Source organism: Lissotriton helveticus, chromosome 12 (assembly GCF_964261635.1).
Source record: "Lissotriton helveticus chromosome 12, aLisHel1.1, whole genome shotgun sequence".
Lineage (NCBI taxonomy): Eukaryota > Metazoa > Chordata > Amphibia > Caudata > Salamandridae > Lissotriton > Lissotriton helveticus.
Window position 1 is genome coordinate 819,067,961 of NC_136073.1, and position 18,285 is coordinate 819,086,245.

The 18,285-nt window shown below is 44.7% G+C and overlaps 1 protein-coding gene across 3 annotated transcripts in view; it reads left to right on the forward strand.

Moving 5' to 3' along the window:
• Positions 1-18,285, forward strand: part of ZNF687 (zinc finger protein 687) — a 259,083-nt gene that overhangs the window by 192,734 nt on the left and 48,064 nt on the right. For all 3 annotated transcript variants that reach the window (XM_078670295.1, XM_078670294.1, XM_078670296.1), the window contains exons 5-7: positions 5,642-5,804; positions 12,929-13,285; positions 17,484-17,596. In XM_078670295.1, coding sequence (XP_078526421.1) covers positions 5,642-5,804; positions 12,929-13,285; positions 17,484-17,596 — 633 coding nt within the window. The remainder of the gene's footprint in view (positions 1-5,641; positions 5,805-12,928; positions 13,286-17,483; positions 17,597-18,285) is intronic.

Genomic DNA, 18,285 nt, shown 5'->3' on the forward strand with positions numbered 1-18,285 from the left:
TGGGTCTACATCGGTTAATCCACGCATACCGCCTGTTACACCTAAAGTACAGGCAACAACTAAAGAGCCTTTAACCACCTCATTACCTGCTCCAAACAATTGTGCAATTTTCAAACCTAATGCTAAACCCATATCTCAACCCACACCCCAGTTACACATATCCAGTCAACAAAACTCTACCCAACTCCCTCCTGCTGCTATACCCCCAGCCACCAGTGCCATCGCGGCCAAGGGGTTTCTGCAGCCACCTCATGACAAACCCCCGGTTACCCAAAAATTACATCATACAGATACTAAGTGGGGGCCTAGGCCTAAACGCCCAGTTCATCTTCCACCGGAGGTCTCCCCACTCACGGTAATTTTAACGGGAGTCCCGGAACTTCCAGCAGGTACTGATGAACCTTCCTGGTCCCTCATGAATAAAATTCTCCAATGGCTTAGTATCAACAGGCCACTACAGCCTACTAATACCTGTAGAATATCTTCAGTCCGTAGGGTACCATGGGTGGGGGCGAGTCCTAAGAGTATACAGGGGGATTGCGTCATTGTCACCTGTGAAGACGCATCCTCGGTGAATCATATTTGTTCATGGCCAGAGTTGGAGAAGAAAGGGGGAATCGACACTCAGCGGCTCTCCTTTTTCTATCCACCTGTATTTAATTTTCATGCTCCAATTTTAGCCCCCAACTGGGTTATTCCTCAAGAACAAGCCTGGAATTATGGAGGCCCCTGGATGACACAAAAGAGCAGGAATAGGGATTGGCTACCTCGTCCCTGGTACCCCAACAAAGGCCATCCTATGGGGAATGGATGGCAAGGTATTCACACCAGTAACAGATTCGACTGTCTGGAGATGGTCGACTGACGTAGTGCCCCATCACACTCTAGCCAGCCAGCCATCAAGCAGTCTGGGTCCCCCTATGTATGCAAGCTACCTGTTAACGATAGAACTATAGCATCCCGTATCTTGGACTGTGTACCCGCTGTTGATTGGACGGGCCGACGTCATGATACGGTAAATGAAGGAAGCCCCACAGAACCTTTTCCACCCTACACTATTACCAGTAATAACCAAACCACCCCTTCTTGTAAAGGTGTCCCCTGTACTAGCCCTGAAGTGAGTGCGTCCCCTGATGCCTCTAGACTGGGCTTAGCTGTGAGTACCCTGGAAGTTAATCCAACCGTACCTTGTGCTCCTCAGCCGGTGATGACCGTTTATGATACTATCAAGTCCGCCGGTCTTACCCTTATCTCCTGGAACATAGCCGGTATTGCAGGGAAATTAGACTCACCCTTTTGGTCCAGGTTTATTGGGGAAGGTTTTGATATAATCCTCCTCCAGGAAACCTGGTGCCAGGATCAAATCAACATTGAAGGTTATTCATCCCATTGCCTTAAAGCCACTAAATCCAGTTCAGGTAGGGCTAAGGGGGGGTCTTCTGTTGCTTCTGTCCAACAAGTTGTTCAATTGTGTAGTGAGAAGCAGTTCGACTGTGGGAACCCACAGCCAGGTAGTGAGGGTTGATTGCAGTAAGGGAATCGATCTGGTTATAATAAATTTTTATAACAACATCTTTGATGCCTCCAGAGGGAATATTTTATTCCCCCTTGAAAAGGAAATTGTAAGGGTTATGGGCTTTTCGAACAGAAAGGCAGATGTTATATGGGCAGGGGATTTTAACCTACAACCATGCCACCTGTCCAAAGGAAATCCCTGTGGCCTTGGAACAGCAATGTCTAGCCAATGGGAGGGAGTGGGAGAGAGGGAGGATTTCCTCCACTTCCCACACGGTCACTATGGATCTATACTTAATAAAATGTTAACCAAACTAGACCTACACCTGTTAAACTGTAACAAAAACATCCAGACAGATACGTGTCCCACCTTTACAGGAAGGGATGCCGGAACATTTATAGATCATATTTTGCTGTCTAGTACAGGGGACTTTGCCAATCTGTATATCAATGAGGAAAGCCTCAGTGACCACAATAGCATTTGTATTACCCTCCTGGGTCACGGTACTTCACCAGCAATAGGAGAAAAGTGCTCCACTGATTTAGTACCTATCAGACCAAATGGTCTAAGGATCAGATGGTCTGGAACCAACTCCATGGCCAAACAGAAGGAGGTTATATTTAGCTGTAAAATCCAAATTAGCTATTGTTTAAAAAATGTAATTAACCCTGATTCCCTATTGTCATACTTCATTGCTATCAACACTATTATTGAAGGTATCTTTACTAAGGGTCCCTCATCTAACAGAGACATGAAGCAGGGATGGTTTGACAAACCTTGTATACTTGCCCTTCGGGAATTGAAGAAGGCATTAGGTACCAAACCACGAGACAGTGACGGAATAAAACATCTTAGGGCCAACTATAAAATGGTAATCACTAACAGAAAAAAGATCTTACAAAGTGAAGCATGGGATAAGTTAAAGGAAGCAGCTGAGACCAAAAACTGCAAACTATATTGGGATACAATTAATAGCCCTTTTCTCAACAAAGATGGCATCCCGGAATTAACTTCCTATGTCGCATGTAATGACTGGATTATCCATTTTTCTAACATCTTTAACCCAGAAGGGTCACCCTTAGTTGTATCAACTAATGAGGTTTCACCCTGGATACCTCTACCCATGGGAGTAACACTGGAGGAAGGTTATGAAGGACTTTCCAATAGTAAAGGGGGAAAAGCTCCAGGCCCAGATGGGGTTCCCATTGACTTACTAAAAGCAGAACCGAATTTGTGGGTCCCCATCCTGGTGAGGATTTTTAATTGTGCGGTAGAAGGCAATTTTCCTCCTTCTTGGGGTCAATCAGTTATAATTCCCCTTTTTAAGAAAGGTAGCAAATCTGAGGCCTCCAACTACCGGCCGATTTCACTGCTGGATGCCTCAGTGAAGGTCATGAGCAGGATTCTGCTTAAAAGGTTAGAAACTTGGGCAACTGATTCGAATATTTTAACTAAAGTGCAATATGGCTTCTGGAAAGGTATGGGCACTTTGGAACAATGTGTAAATTTGGACCTTATCATTAACAAATATACTGTAGCCAAAAAGGGCAACCTTTTTTTATGTTTTGCTGATTTGAGCAGCGCGTTCGATTTAGTTAATCATGCTATTCTTTGGGAGGTTTTACTAGAGTCAGGGGCTCCGAAGGAAATCGTCCACTTTTTAGCCAGGCTTTACGAAAAACTCTCTTGTAAGGTCCGTTATGGCACCCTAGGCGAATGTACCCCATTCTTCAAAGTTTCAAGGGGAATTCGCCAGGGATGCGTTTTGGCCCCTCTTTTATTTTCCCTTTTTATTTATGGTGTTGATCGTACCCTGGTTGATATTTCCGCGGATGCCCCCTTGATTGGAGGTAATCCCGTCCCACTTTTACTATACGCGGACGACGCTGTTCTTTTATCTCGTACCCAGATTGGCCTTCAGCGCCTAATCGATAGTTTTATGTTGTTTATTCAAAATAGAAGGCTCTGTGTGAATAAATCGAAGACTTATGTTATGTCTTGCGGGCAGGCTGCAAAAAAGATGAAGCATAGTTTCTTCTTGGACAGTGATAAAATGACACACGTTAAATCTTTCTGTTACTTGGGAATCACCTACACCAACAATGGGTCTTGGACTACTGAATTTGATAACATTAGTTTGAAAATGCTGCGGTCCACTAGCAGTATATTTCGATTCGCCACTAAACTTGGATCGAGAAGCATCCAAGATATGACCAATATATACAATATTCGTTGTGTTTCTTCTGCACTGTATGGGGCGGGTGTATGGGGCCATAGTGAAGGCCCTTTGCTCCAAATTGATGAAAACAAAGTTTTTAAAGAGATTGTTATGTGTTCCTTCTTCTGCCTCTGTACAACTAACCCATGATGAGGTAGGGATCGAGTTTATATCTGACTTAGCAGCAGTTCGGCCACTTTTATTGTGGCGTTCTATTTGGGCTAAGCCAGAGACTCGATTCACTCAAGAGATTATTCTTGATTGTATAGGTTTGGACCACTCGTTACGCATACAATGGCTGAGATACATTCAGTTTTGGTACAACCTTTTATTTGATATTGATGTCTTTCTTGATCCAGAACTGGCAGTCGCCATTTCCAAAAAAGAAATTAAGCAAACGTTTTTACATTTTAAAAAGGTTGAGCGTGACAAAGTGTACGGTAAGTCAGCCACCGTGAAGTTCTATAAGGAACTGAATTTAATTCCGGGGCTTCAATCCTACCTTGTGAATGTGACTCGCCCATCTCATCAATTCGTATTAACCCGAGTCAGATTGGGTATCGTACACCACCTTGTTGCGTTCCCAAACCAGAAAGTCAGATCCGAGACCCCCTGCCCGTGTGACAATACTTCACGCCAGAGCTGTTGCCACTTTTTACTTTTCTGCAAATTTTACCAATTTTTAAGGGTAAAATACCTTAAGCCCATTTTTATAAAATACAACATCCGATCGGCAAAGACCGCATTGATATTATTATCCTCTTTGGAGAATGAGGATATTTGCTTTTTTTTGGCCACCTTTATTTTGAAATGTACAGCTGCCAGGAAAAGTATAGTATTGTAATACCCTTATACATACCTGTCTGTACCGAACGACCTGTATATGTTGTATATAAAATATTTTTAACTTTGTACTTTGCTAGTTTTATGCCCTTTTGACGTACAGCTGCCAGGAAATGTATAGTGCTGCTATTACTTTATACATCCCTGTCTGTACATAAATGATGTGTAAATGCTGAATTATCTTTTATGTTATAAATCTACAGTATGTATTGTATGGTCCTCTTTTATACACTAAATTTTTCCTCCCATGCCCATTCGAGCCGCCTTGACTTTTGTCTTGTTTTAAATGTACAGCTGCCAGGAAACACCATTTGGTGTGACAAATATATTTGATTTCCTGTCTGTACACATATGATTCTTTGTATAACTTTCATATTGCCCATATTATTTAACTATTATCTGTTGCCTATTAATTGTTGCACATGTTTTTTTATCCCCTTTTTGTACATATAAGGTATTGTATTTTAATGTCTGCTTGTATGATTTGTACTTTCAAATCGAATAAAAGCTTATGAATTGAATTGACTTCCTTTCCCAATGCACGTGATACTTTTTCTACTCACCTCTCCATACTACTCTCATCTGCTGTGTGGAAACCAATCTAACTTAGATTTGATGGCAGTAGATTTTGTGACTCAAAAGAGTTTCCCTGAATACAAAACTACTTGTAAACGTCCAAACCCAAGACTAGATTGCAGGGTATGTGATTAGACTGCTCTCATGCTACAAACTGATGCTTACAGGTTAAGTAACGTTTTCTTTCCACATTATTCTGAAGTGGTGTAGCTTTGACGCAATTTGAAAGATTTCCCACATGCCTGTGACTCTCAAAAGTCTGCTAGGGCTGAGGATAGTGGCAGTCACAGTAGCTGTTCTCCCAAACCTTGCTGGCCTTTCAGATGTATTCCTCAGATTTTTGCTAAGCCCACGTTGTGTTTGTGTTAGGCATCTCCTTTCCATTTTATTTACATAACTGTGTGAAATGTTTTTTTAGGGTGAACCTTTTAAAAGAAGAATATGAAAACTGTTGAAATGATGCTTTCCATTTAATCCTGCCTCTGTAGGATGATTTATAAGTGTGCAATGTGTGACACCGTCTTTACCCACAAACCCCTACTCTCATCGCACTTCGATCAGCATCTGGTGAACCAGCGGGTCAGCGTCTTCAAATGTCCTGACTGCCCCCTTCTCTTTGCACAGAAACGCACCATGCTGGAGCACATGAAGGTATGATTGGCTTTTATTGGATCACATTTAAACCTCTAGTGCATAAACCAGGTGGTAGACCCGGCATTTGCATTCAAGGCACGAAAAGTTTATGCGGTATGACCAGGCCAAATATTCTTGAATGTTGTAAGTGCATGTAAAAGATAATGTTGGTTGTTAACGTGGGCGAATGAATGGTGTTTGGTCTACCTCAAACGGATGATTGTGCAATACTGCGATCACAGTCACTGAATCAGTGTTTTCTGAGCTTTCTCTTTGAACAGCTCTATCCTCTTCCACACAGTTTATCAGAGGGCATACATGGATTCAGACCGTGAGCCTCTGGCCCTGGACCTACACGTTTAACCAGTAGAAGTGAACACAGTTCCCATGACAGGCCCTAGACTAGACAGCACAGATGTGTCTCAGGTCAAAGATTACTTGCCATTCGGGTGTATCACAGCAGCTTTAGACAGCAGGTTGAGACCGAGCTTGCACACTTTAGCCCAGCTGTCTCTGAAGTTTGCCAAATCTTGGGCTGCAGACAGCGGAGATATTCTTCATGGTAAATCAATCCCAGGACGCATACAGCTGTTTTATTACTTGGTTACCTAATACAAAAGCTGTTGCTTAATTTACAAAAATATTACACAGATCAGAAGTTTGCCAAACGTTAAATTAGTTGTAGACCCTAAATAAATAAGTTATACCTGTGGTTAAATCATTCTCACTGGAACTACATGGCAGGACTGTTCTATTTATGCAGACTGGATACTCCAAACTTTCATTGGAGAACCTTCCTGCTGGTTACAGAACGCTGACCGGCTCGTGTCTCATCCGGCTGAGCTCTTCCTTATTTTAAATGAATCTGGCACTTTGTTGTTCAGGATTATCGCATATCAAAGTATTGTATTTAAAAGTGAGGTGCGTATCTAATGGTAATTTTAACTGACTAAAGTTTCTTAAAACTATTTGTTCGAGGCATATGGGCTGCAGATGGTACATTTATGAATAGATCGCCATCTGGTGTTGGGCTCGGATAATTGCACTTGTTTTTCTTCTGGAGAAGTCTTTGTCGTCATCGATGACTCCTCCTCTAGGTGCTAGTGCGCATGGGCATCGGCTCCATCCTTAGATTGTTTTTTTCCGCCATCGGGTTCGGATGAGGATCGAAGCGCTCCGGATCGACTTTGATAAAGAAAGTGCTATTCGGCGCGTAACCATTTCCAATTCGACGGTATCGTTATCGAACGCGACTACACTTCCATCTCGACGCGTTTCGAAGAACGAAGACTACAGGAAGACCAGCTCGACGTAGTCCAGCCCGGAGTCCATGAAAAGGACTCCATTCAAAAAATGTCCAGCGTGTGGTGCTAAGTTCCCACACAAGGACCTACACGAGGTGTGCAACCTCTGCTTGTCCCCTGAACACGAATCCAGGGACTGTGAGGCCTGTGCAGCATTTTCCTCAAAATCGACGATTAGAAACCGTCGAGCCCGAAGACACGAGGTATCGCGAATGCAGTCACAAGCAATCCCGGAGCTGTTCGAGGACCAGCACCCAGAAGAGGAGGAAGAAGAGGCCGACGAGGCGGGGTCTGAAGCGGACGAGTCCGACGTCGAGGAAATCGACGTCCAACAAACCGTGAGTGACGACGTCCCTTTACCAAAGAACAGACCCCCCACGGTGTCGACCCCGCCCTCGAGCCCGGTCAGACAACCAAAAAAAATTTCCGACGCCCCGCCTTCGGGCCCGGCAACGAAACCGAAACACTCGGTCTCCCATCATGGTGGTTCCGACAAACGACCCACCCCGACATCGACACCGAAGCTCCATATCAAGGAAAGCTCGAAGTCGAAACAGGCCAGGTCGACACAGAAACACGCTTCGACGTCGAAAACAACATCGACACCGAAGACACCCTCGACACCGAAGACATCGGATCCGAATAAAATCTCGGTGCCGAAAATACAAATGGACAGTCAGAAGAAAAAACACCTTTCGGACCTGAAAACTCCGGTACCGACACAGGAATATAAAACCGATCCTAAACAAAAGACTCTGTTTATTGATCCACAAACTGGCAAGGTAGTCGCAGAACTACCCAAAAAGAGGAAAAATGAACAATCGGACGACAAAACTCCTCCGAAGAAGAGAACAATGGGGACAAATACAACTCCTCCCCCTTCCCCACATCCTAGAGACACACCCTCTTCTCCTTTTCCTCACAATAGGCCAGCTATTCCTCCCACACGACCATCTACACCTACAACAGATGTAGAAAGTGACACAGGGGAGGGAGAGCATCCTGGGGATGATGAAGACACGATCCCAGAGGACGCAGACCCATGGGAACAGTACAATGTAGGGTCAGATAACGATAACGACCCTGAATTGTATCCGTCAAAACCTTCACCTCCTGATGATAATACTGGGTTTGCACAACTCATTGATAGAGCAGCAAAATACCACAAGGTAGAACTACATGCAGAACCTCAAATAGAGGATTTCCTATTAGAAACACTACTGGCTGCACAAAAAACATCAGGAACACTACCAATGCTTAAGGGCCTTCTCAATCACACATCAGAGATATTCAAAGACCCGGTGAGGGCTAGGGTACTGAACCCAAGAATTGATAAGAAATATAGGGCAGCTCCAAAAGACCCAATATTCATCAAGGGACAAATTCCTCTAGACTCACTGGTGGTCACAAATGCTCGTAAGAGAGCAAACTCTTTATCTACAGGAGAAGCTCCACCTCCTGACAAAGAGTCTAAGCTAATAGATGCTTCTGGCAAGAGAGTTGCATCTCAAGCGGCAAACAGCTGGCGCATAGCTAATACACAGGCACTACTTGCAAGGTATGACAGAGCGCATTATGATGAGTTAGAGAAACTCATCACACATCTCCCTAAAGAACATCAAAAGAGGGCAGATCAACTCATACAGGAAGGGAAGTTAATTACTAACACTTCAATCAAGTGCACCCTAGACGCGGCAGACACTGCAGCAAGATCCATAAACACAAGCATCATGTTAAGGAGACATGCATGGCTCAGGGTTTCAGGGTTCAAACAAGAGGTGCAAACTTCATTACTGAACCAACCTTTTGATGAGAAAACACTTTTCGGCACAGGGACAGATGAGGCCTTAGAAAAGATGAAAAAGGATACGGAAACGGCTAAATCAATGGGAGCATTGCAACAGCCGACCCAAAGAGGTTCCTTTCGTAGGTCCGCCTATAGAGGAGGATCCAAAAATACAGGTACAAGCCAGCAACAAACCTCTTATACACCGACATCACCCAGAGGTAATTCTAGAGGTAGTTACAGAGGTAACAACAGCAAGGGGAGAGGACGCGGAAACAACAACAACCGCAACTCTCCAACCCCAAAGCAGTGACTTCATACAGCTCCCCCCAGACCATATAACACCGGTCGGGGGACGCCTATCACAGTTCCTACCTGTCTGGGAAAACATCACATCAGACAAGTGGGTGAGACAAATTATCCAACATGGTTATTGCCTGGAACTCACATCTACCCCACCAAACATCCCCCCCAAACAGCGTCCAATGAAACAAGATCACTTAACACTGTTAAAACAAGAAGTACTATCTCTGCTACAAAAGCATGCCATAGAGAAGGTTCCAAAGCAACAACAAGGAACAGAAGTGTACTCCCTATACTTCCTAATTCCAAAAAAGGATGGGTCTCTAAGGCCAATACTAGACCTAAGACCTCTCAATGCATACATAAATTCGGAACATTTCCACATGGTCACGCTCCAACAAGTACTTCCTTTACTGAAGAAAGGAGACTTTCTTTCTACACTGGATCTAAAAGACGCTTACTTTCATATCCCGATTCACAAAGCCCACAGGAAATATCTAAGGTATGTGGTAGAAGGACAACATTATCAGTTCAAAGTCCTTCCGTTTGGTGTCACGACGGCGCCAAGGGTGTTCACAAAATGCCTAGCGGTGGTTGCAGCCCACCTAAGGAGACAACAAATACATGTCTTCCCATACTTGGACGACTGGCTAATAAAGGCCAAGTCACAAAGAGAATGTCTTCAGAACACACAGAAGACAATTCACATGCTGCACCAACTAGGGTTCACTGTGAACTACACAAAGTCACACCTGCAACCAAGCAAGGTTCAACAATATTTAGGGGCTACTATAGACACAGAAAAAGCCAAAGTATACCCCAATCCAGTCAGGATCCAAACAATGCTTACAATCATTAAAAAATTTCAGCCACAACACTCATTAACAGCAAGAGTGTTCATGCAGCTATTAGGGATGATGTCATCCTGCATACTGCTAATACCATATGCCAAACTACAAATGCGTCCGCTACAAGAATGTTTAGCGACACAGTGGAATCAGGCTCAAGGACAGATTACAGATCTGGTGTTGGTAGACCGCACACACCGCTCTCTGAAGTGGTGGAACACAACAAACATTGCCAAGGGGCGGTCGTTCCTAGAACCAATTCCACAGGTAAAAATAACAGCGGGCGCATCGCTTACGGGATGGGGAGCGCATATGGAGTAATATACAGTACAAGGAAGATGGAGTGTGCAGGAAAGAAGGCTGCACATCAATCATCTAGAACTACGAGCAGTGTTTCTAGCATTGAAAGCCTTTCAAATGCATGTTAACAACAAAGCAGTCCTGGTCAGAACAGACAACATGACAGCAATGTATTATATTCAAAAACAGGGGGGGACGCACTCTCGCCAACTATCCAGACTAGCGCAGGAAATTTGGAGATGGGCCATTCTTCAAAACATCTATCTGTTAGCAGAACACCTACCAGGAGTTCAAAACCAGATGGCAGACATCTTAAGCAGACAGTCCGAACAAATACACAAATGGGAACTGCACCAACAAATACTGCAACCATTCTTCCAAAGATGGGGGCAACCAGAGATAGACCTCTTTGCCACTCATCAGAACGCAAAATGCCAAAGCTTCGCGTCCAGGTACCCACACCACCTGTCGCAGGGCAATGCGTTATGGATAAATTGGTCCAACAAATTTGCATACGCTTTTCCCCCTCTCCCACTAATCCCATTAGTGGTCAGAAAGCTGCAACAACACTCAATGACCATGATACTAGTAGCACCCACGTGGGCACGACAACCGTGGTTCACCACGCTCTTGCAACTCTCACAAGTGCCACACCGAAAGCTAAGAATTCTACCCATGCACCTTACACAGAACCATGTAGAAATAATGCACCCAGATCCCACACAACTGAACCTAGCGATCTGGCTCCTGAAATCCTAGAATTTGGGTACTTAGATCTACCCCCAAATTGCATGGAGATAATTAAGCAAGCGCGACGTCCCACCACCAGAGCATGCTACGCAGCTAAGTGGAAGAGGTTTGCTATATACTGTACCACTAATAATATCAACCCTCTGGACGTATCAACAAAGTAGATTATTTGCTACTTACTACACTTACAGCAATGTAATCTCGCATACACATCTATCAGAGTACATCTAGCAGCTATAGCAGCGTACCTACAAAACAGGCAGCACATATCCCTGTTTAGAGTGCCAGCGATAAAAGCCTTCATGGAAGGCCTTAAGAGAGTCATTCCACCAAGATTACCACCTTCCCCAGTCTGGAACCTCAACGTAGTACTCACCAGACTAATGGGACCACCTTTCGAACCTATGCATAGGTGTGAAATACAATTCCTTACATGGAAGGTGGCCTTTCTTATAGCCATTACCTCACTCAGGAGAGTAAGTGAATTACAGGCATTGACAATACAAGAACCATTCCTACAATTACATCAGAATAAAGTGGTTCTTAGAACAAACCCAAAGTTCTTGCCTAAAGTAATTTCAGCATTTCACATCAATCAACCGGTGGAACTACCAGTCTTTTTCCCAAAACCACAGACGGTAGCAGAAAGGGCCCTACATACACTAGATGTCAAAAGGGCCATTTTGTACTACATAGAAAGGACACAAAATTTCAGGAAAACTAAACAAATATTTGTAGCATTTTCCCCAACACATAAGGGCAATCCTATCTCTAAAGCAGGCATCGCTAGATGGATTGTAAGATGTATACAAATATGTTACATAAAAGCAAAGAGAACATTAACTGTTCCTCCTAGAGCTCATTCTACACGTAAGCTAGGAGCATCTATGGCATTCTTAGGAAACATTCCTCTAGATGACATATGCAGAGCAGCAACTTGGTCTACACCACATACCTTTACAAAGCACTACTGTGTTGATGTGCCGGCTACACAACAAGCCAGAGTGGGCCAAGCTGTATTAAAAACTCTATTTCAAACAGTTGCGACAGACACGGGTGACCACCGCTAGGGAGGTAACTGCTGTATAATCTATTCATAAATGTACCATCTGCAGCCCATATGCCTCGAACGGAATATGCTACTTACCAGTATGCATCTGTTCTTGGCATAGAGGGCTGCAGAGTGGTACATGCCCTCCCTGCCTCCCCGGAAACCAGTGTCTGTCCCAACATTGTCTTATTTAGATACATTTACATGGGCATATCTTTATGTATTATACTACACTACTCCATCTAACCCTACTATGGCAAAACAATCTAAGGATGGAGCCGATGCCCATGCGCACTAGCACCTAGAGGAGGAGTCATCGATGACGACAAAGACTTCTCCAGAAGAAAAACAAGTGCAATCATCCGAGCCCAACACCAGATGGCGATCTAATCATAAATGTACCACTCTGCAGCCCTCTATGCCAAGAACAGATGCATACTGGTAAGTAGCATATTCCTTACTTTGGTTAATCTCAATATTCTTAGTAATTACATGTGTCAACCCACAAGGAACAGTGGGCTTTTTCTTCTGAGTCCTTATAATATTGCCTGCTTCAAATGTTGGTGAATCTTTGTATGTCCATATAATCCATGAGCTGTTCTGCGAGCAGGAAGCACCTTAGACATTGACTTATGCACATAAGAAATACTAGAAATAACCAGCTACTGTACATCACACACAGATTAAGGACAGGGGACTAGTCACTCAGATAACATTTTTAGATAGCTAAGCAGTGCCTTACATGGATGTGCTCTCTTGTTTGTGATTTGATAACTCTGAACTTTGATGCTTTTTTCCAGACCACTCATAGTACTGCTCCAAAAGTAGAGGAGTCTCCACCCCCACCTGCTGCTCCTCCTCCTCCTCCTCCACCGCCTCCTATTACTCCCACCAAGGAGGTGGAGCTCCTGACACCCAAACCAGAACCAGTCGAGGAGCCTATTTCCAAGGAATCTGAAGAAGAGATGTCATCTTCTGAAGACGATGATAGTGCCAGCTCCCCAGAGGTTATAAGGAAGGGGAAATTCAAAGAGAAGCCAACAGCCGACGTCAAGAGGAGAAGGAGGAGGGGCCCTGGCTTGACCTGTAGCACCTGTCACTCCTGGTTCCCTGAACGGGAGGAGTATGTGTTACACATGAAGAAACTGCATGGAAAGGTGAGTTAAAGCTGACCGACAGGTGTGTGAGCAAGCCTCATCCAGAGCATGGGGTGTTAAACTTTCACAGGCAATAAAGTCACATAAACGTGATTCTGCATGCTGGTGTCCCTGCCTGCTTTTGTTTGCCCCTCTGGCGAGTATCTAATTCAGAACTGCTCCTGTTTTGTGGATTGGCACGTGTACTGTCAACTGTTAATGACAAAGAGGGTCTTAAAATGATAATTTATTAATGGTTGCACAATTGGGGTATGCATGGTGTGGGAGCATCTGAGAGGTGAACAATCACTGAATCTCTGCCACAGTCTCTGCTCCTTCTCCTATTTATTGGAAGTCCCGGGAGGAAGCCCAGGGCTGGACATGCTGCACAAGGCGTGAAGAAAGGTTTTTCCTATTCCTGTTTTCACCATACTTCCTGACCACCAAAATGGGCAGTTTTCGTTGGGCCTGATCTGGTGAGATGAGGTCCACTATGGCTCACGCAGCACATGACTATGTTTTAGGGCGTGAACCAGCTGTTCCTGGTGGCCTGTTGTAGGACCTTCCTGGCTGAAAGCGGCTCCTTGTAAAAGAGTCTTACTTCATAACCTGTGTGACAGCCAATAAGGTACCCTGGGGCCCTCCACACATAATGATGACCACCAAGGTGTGCAGGTTGTTGTGGGGCCAGAAAAGGAGATTTAAGGAAATTACGGTCCAAGCAAACCAAGTTGCCGAGTGATAGTGTGTCCCCTAAACCAGAGAGATGCTTTTGCAGAGGAGCCTTCTCTTTGTCCCTCTCTCCCCAACCCCTCCCAGCACTAGGTACCACATTAGATTAGAGCTCTGGGTACGCTACATATGTGATGAAACAAGGGCTGCACCGTGTCCTTGCGAATATGCAGGAGCCTTGTGTATTGGTTTTTTTCCTACCGTTCTATCCTGCACTGTAGCTTTTTTGACCCAGTGTGTTTTACATACATTGTAAAGTTTGGAAAGGGTTAGGATTGCAACGTAAATCGCTTCCAGATTCTTCTGCTGTGCATTTTTCTGCAATCTAGGAGCTGGGTCCAGCATTGTATCTTGTTTCCAAAGCTTTAGGCTTCTACTTTTAATGAGGAAGTATGTTTCCGATTGATACTTCTAACCGCATTTTCCTCACTTTTCAAATTCCTCCAGACACAATAGCTCAGGTGCTGGTTAATTATGCCACTGACTGTGCGTGGCGAAGCCCCGTCTCTGAAAAAGGCGCCATGTAGCCTTATTTAGGCACCACTCTGCGACTAAATCATTCAGGAAAACATAACTTTATGTTGCTTTCTCCAAACCTTACAAAGGAAGACCTATTTATAAATCCGGTATTGCAATATGGATTATAAAATTCATCCAAACATATGCTATGCTAAAGCTAAAAGGTATTTACCCATTCATCCTAAAGGCCACTCTACCTGCATAAAAAAAGAGCTTCAGTGGCCTTCCTAAAAACATCCCTTGGCTGACATGTAAAGCAGCTACATGGTCTACACCACATACCTTTACAAAACATTACTGTGTAGATGTGCTGCCCTTTCAACAAGCCAATGTGGGCGAAATAGTTCTACGTACACTATTTCAAACCACTGTAACTCCCAAAGGCTTGCCACTGCTTATAAAGGATGACTGCTTTATAGTCTATGCACAGCATGTGTATCTACAGCCACACATGCCTCGAACAGAAAATGTTACTTACACAGTAAGCATCTGTTTGTGGCATGTAGTGCTGTGGATTCTGTCTGAAACCTGTGAGGCAGGAGAACTTCAGATTTGTTGGGGTGAGAGACGTGGTTATTTATGGCTCTTCCAAATTCTAGTAGAGGCCTTTTGTGGATGTATGTTCAAAATTTTAATCTTCATGTATCAAAACGAATTTTAATGAATTAATGTTGTAGGGTGAATGTTCTACCTGAATAATGACAAATTTGGTAATTTTTTGTTAATAGTTTCTCTGATGTGAACTTTTTGGAAGTAAGCTGCAGCAGAGCCATCAACAAAAACCCCATAACAATAGTACATAAGTGCAGCATTTTGTCCTGTAGGACAGCAGAGCATCAAAATACAAAAATATTTGGGTGTCTAGTACAGAAGTACAGGGATAGTTTCTTCTGCAACAGAGCCTACTTTTGACACAATGTTTTATGGTGCATCTCTGCAGCATGAATTTATCCACTGTGACCTTTGCAGTCAATTTATGAGCACAGCTTTGGTTCAAAGCATGAAGTTAGATGCAATGTTCTATGGGGTCCTCATTGGATAGTTAAGCCCTGGTTTGTAAGTGGAGTTTGTTCTGTGTGTGTTCTATAGGGGCACCATTATATTGGTGTCATGCAACACATCAGGATTTTGGTTTGGACACAAAGTGGTTCCTGAACATTATTATAGTGACGGTCTATTGACCACATAGCAAATAGGACTTCATGTTGCGTGGCAGGGGTTCCTGATACTATAGTGTTACCCACCACCCAACCCCCTGGGAAATCTACACCACAACGAGGTGGTCTGTATAACAACAATGTAATTTTTATCTTTACTGCTCTTATTTAATCTCAATCTCAAACTGGGTTTCGACCCGGCCATGGCACGGACACCGCACTCCTCTCTGTCATCGAGGAAGCAAGGTGTATCCTAGACTCAGGGGGATCAGTGGCAGTGATCCTCCTGGATCTTAGCGCCGCCTTTGATACGGTGGATCACCGTGTCCTATTACATCGCCTGGCCAAGGCAGGAATTGTGGGTACGGCGCGAGCGTGGATCGAATCCTTTCTCTCCCATCGATCCTTTCAGGTGTGGGACGGCAACTCCCGGTCAGAACCTCTTCCACTGAAGAATGGAGTTCCCCAGGGGTCGTCGCTCAGCCCCACCCTGTTTAATGTCTATATGGCTCCCCTGGAAGACGTAGTGGCCCCCTACGGCGTAAAAATAATTAACTACTCTGACGACACCCAACTTGTCGTATCCCTGTCCCACCTGGATAACCATCCTGACAGCCTGCTGCACTGCCTCCAGGACATCCATACCTGGATGTGCGACTCGGCCCTGAAGCTAAACGGCGCAAAGACCGAGATCATGCTCCTGGGCAATAAATGGACGACTTTTCCACCTACATCTTGGCCCGACACCTTCGGCGAAATCCCCTCTCCTAGAAATGAAATCAAAACACTAGGAGTTTGGTTGGAACCTGACCTTACCATGAAAACGCAGGCAGCCAAGACAGCAGGCACCTGCTTCGGTCTCCTGCGGTCCGTACGCAAGATCCTGCCTCTTCTTCCCCTCCCATCCAGGAAATTACTTGTCCAGGGTCTGGTCCTGGCCCGGCTCGATTACAGCAACGCCATCTATCTGGGGGCCCCTGAATACACCCTGGCCAAACTCCAACGGACCCAGAATGCGGCGGCCAGGCTCATTATGAACCTCCCCCCTAGAGTGTCGGCCAAGCCTGCCCTCAAAGCTCTACACTGGCTCCCTGTCCGCCAGAGAGTAGAGTTCAAGGCCCTATGTATCACCCATAAGCTCATAAATGGAGCTGGCCCTGCCGCGCTAAAAAATTTGGTCACCCCATATAAAGCCTCTAGACCCCTTCGTTCCGACGCCGAAAATCTTGCTACGGTGCCCAAATTCAGGAAGGCTCGCTCCGGCGGTCGCCACTTTTCGGTCAAAGCCTCCACAGCGTGGAACTCACTCCCTCTTAGTCTACGCCTGGAACCCTCCCACATGGGGTTCCGCAGGAAACTTAAAACCCTCCTGTTCCCCAAATAAGGCACTCCCTCTCCCCCCCTCTGGATCTTTACAGGTTGAATAGCGCGGGGATGCCTACGGGTCACCAGGCGCTTTAGAAATCGCAAAATAAATAAATAAATAAAAATTTAAGGTATTTTGACCAGTCCAAGAGTTGTTGCTTGTATCACTGCTGTGGGTAGGTCTAAATTGCTCAGGGACAAAAAAACTTTTGGAACTAGGGTCACTTAAAAACCTCTCCATTGGCAGTTGTGTTGTAGGCATAAGGGGCAGCTAAATTAGGCGAATGTTTAACCAGCGACTAACAGTTTAGGGAACCACCAGCACCACCTTCCACATTTACGCCACCTGAAATTGTCTGCACTTTGTCTTACTCTACTCGCTGTTTGAGGCCAGCGATGGCACTTCTACAGCTTCTTAATCCTGTTTTTTTTCTGGTATCTTTCAGTCATTAAAGAAGTATCCATGCCGGCTCTGTGAACGATCTTTCTGCTCTGCTCCCAGTCTGCGACGCCATGTGCGTGTAAACCACGAGGGGATTAAACGAGTCTACCCCTGCCGGTATGTACCCTGCCGCACTTCGGTACAGTTGAGGAGTCTTCTATTTATCTTGTTCTCTCCTATCAATCCAGTCTTGTGGTTTACTCTAATTTTTGTTTCCCTACTGGCATCTATCTCCTCTCTAGCTTATTCTCTTTACAATCTCACATTTTGCCACTTCCTAATTCCTTGCAGAATTTTTCCTATATTTCTCTAATTTTTTATTTCATGTTTATCATTCTCTCTCATCGTTATTGAAGATTCCACTTCCTTTCTACCTTTTTCACTTCTTTCCTATTCTTTCCTTTTTTCAATTTCCTTCTTTGTTTTGCCCTTCACCTTTACATGCAGAATTGGGAACAAAGTCAAAGTTAGCCCGGCTCAAAACACCAAGCCCAAAATTTGGAAAAGAGACCTGAAAAAACTCAAACCAAACTCTCTACCCCCTAACAGCTGCAATCTCCTAGCCCCCCCTACCGGCATCTTGGACGTGCAATCCTTGACTGACCACTATCTCAACGCAATGACCACAATAATTGATGAGGCTGCACCTTTGCAACTAAAAAGGGTATCCTCCAAAATCTCCAACCCATGGTACGACGGGAGTCTCAACGAGGACCGACGAGCCATGCGTATGGCAGAGCGCACCTGGAGATCAGCTCCCTCTGCACTGCATCTAAAAACACTGAAGAAAAAGAGAAACGCCTACT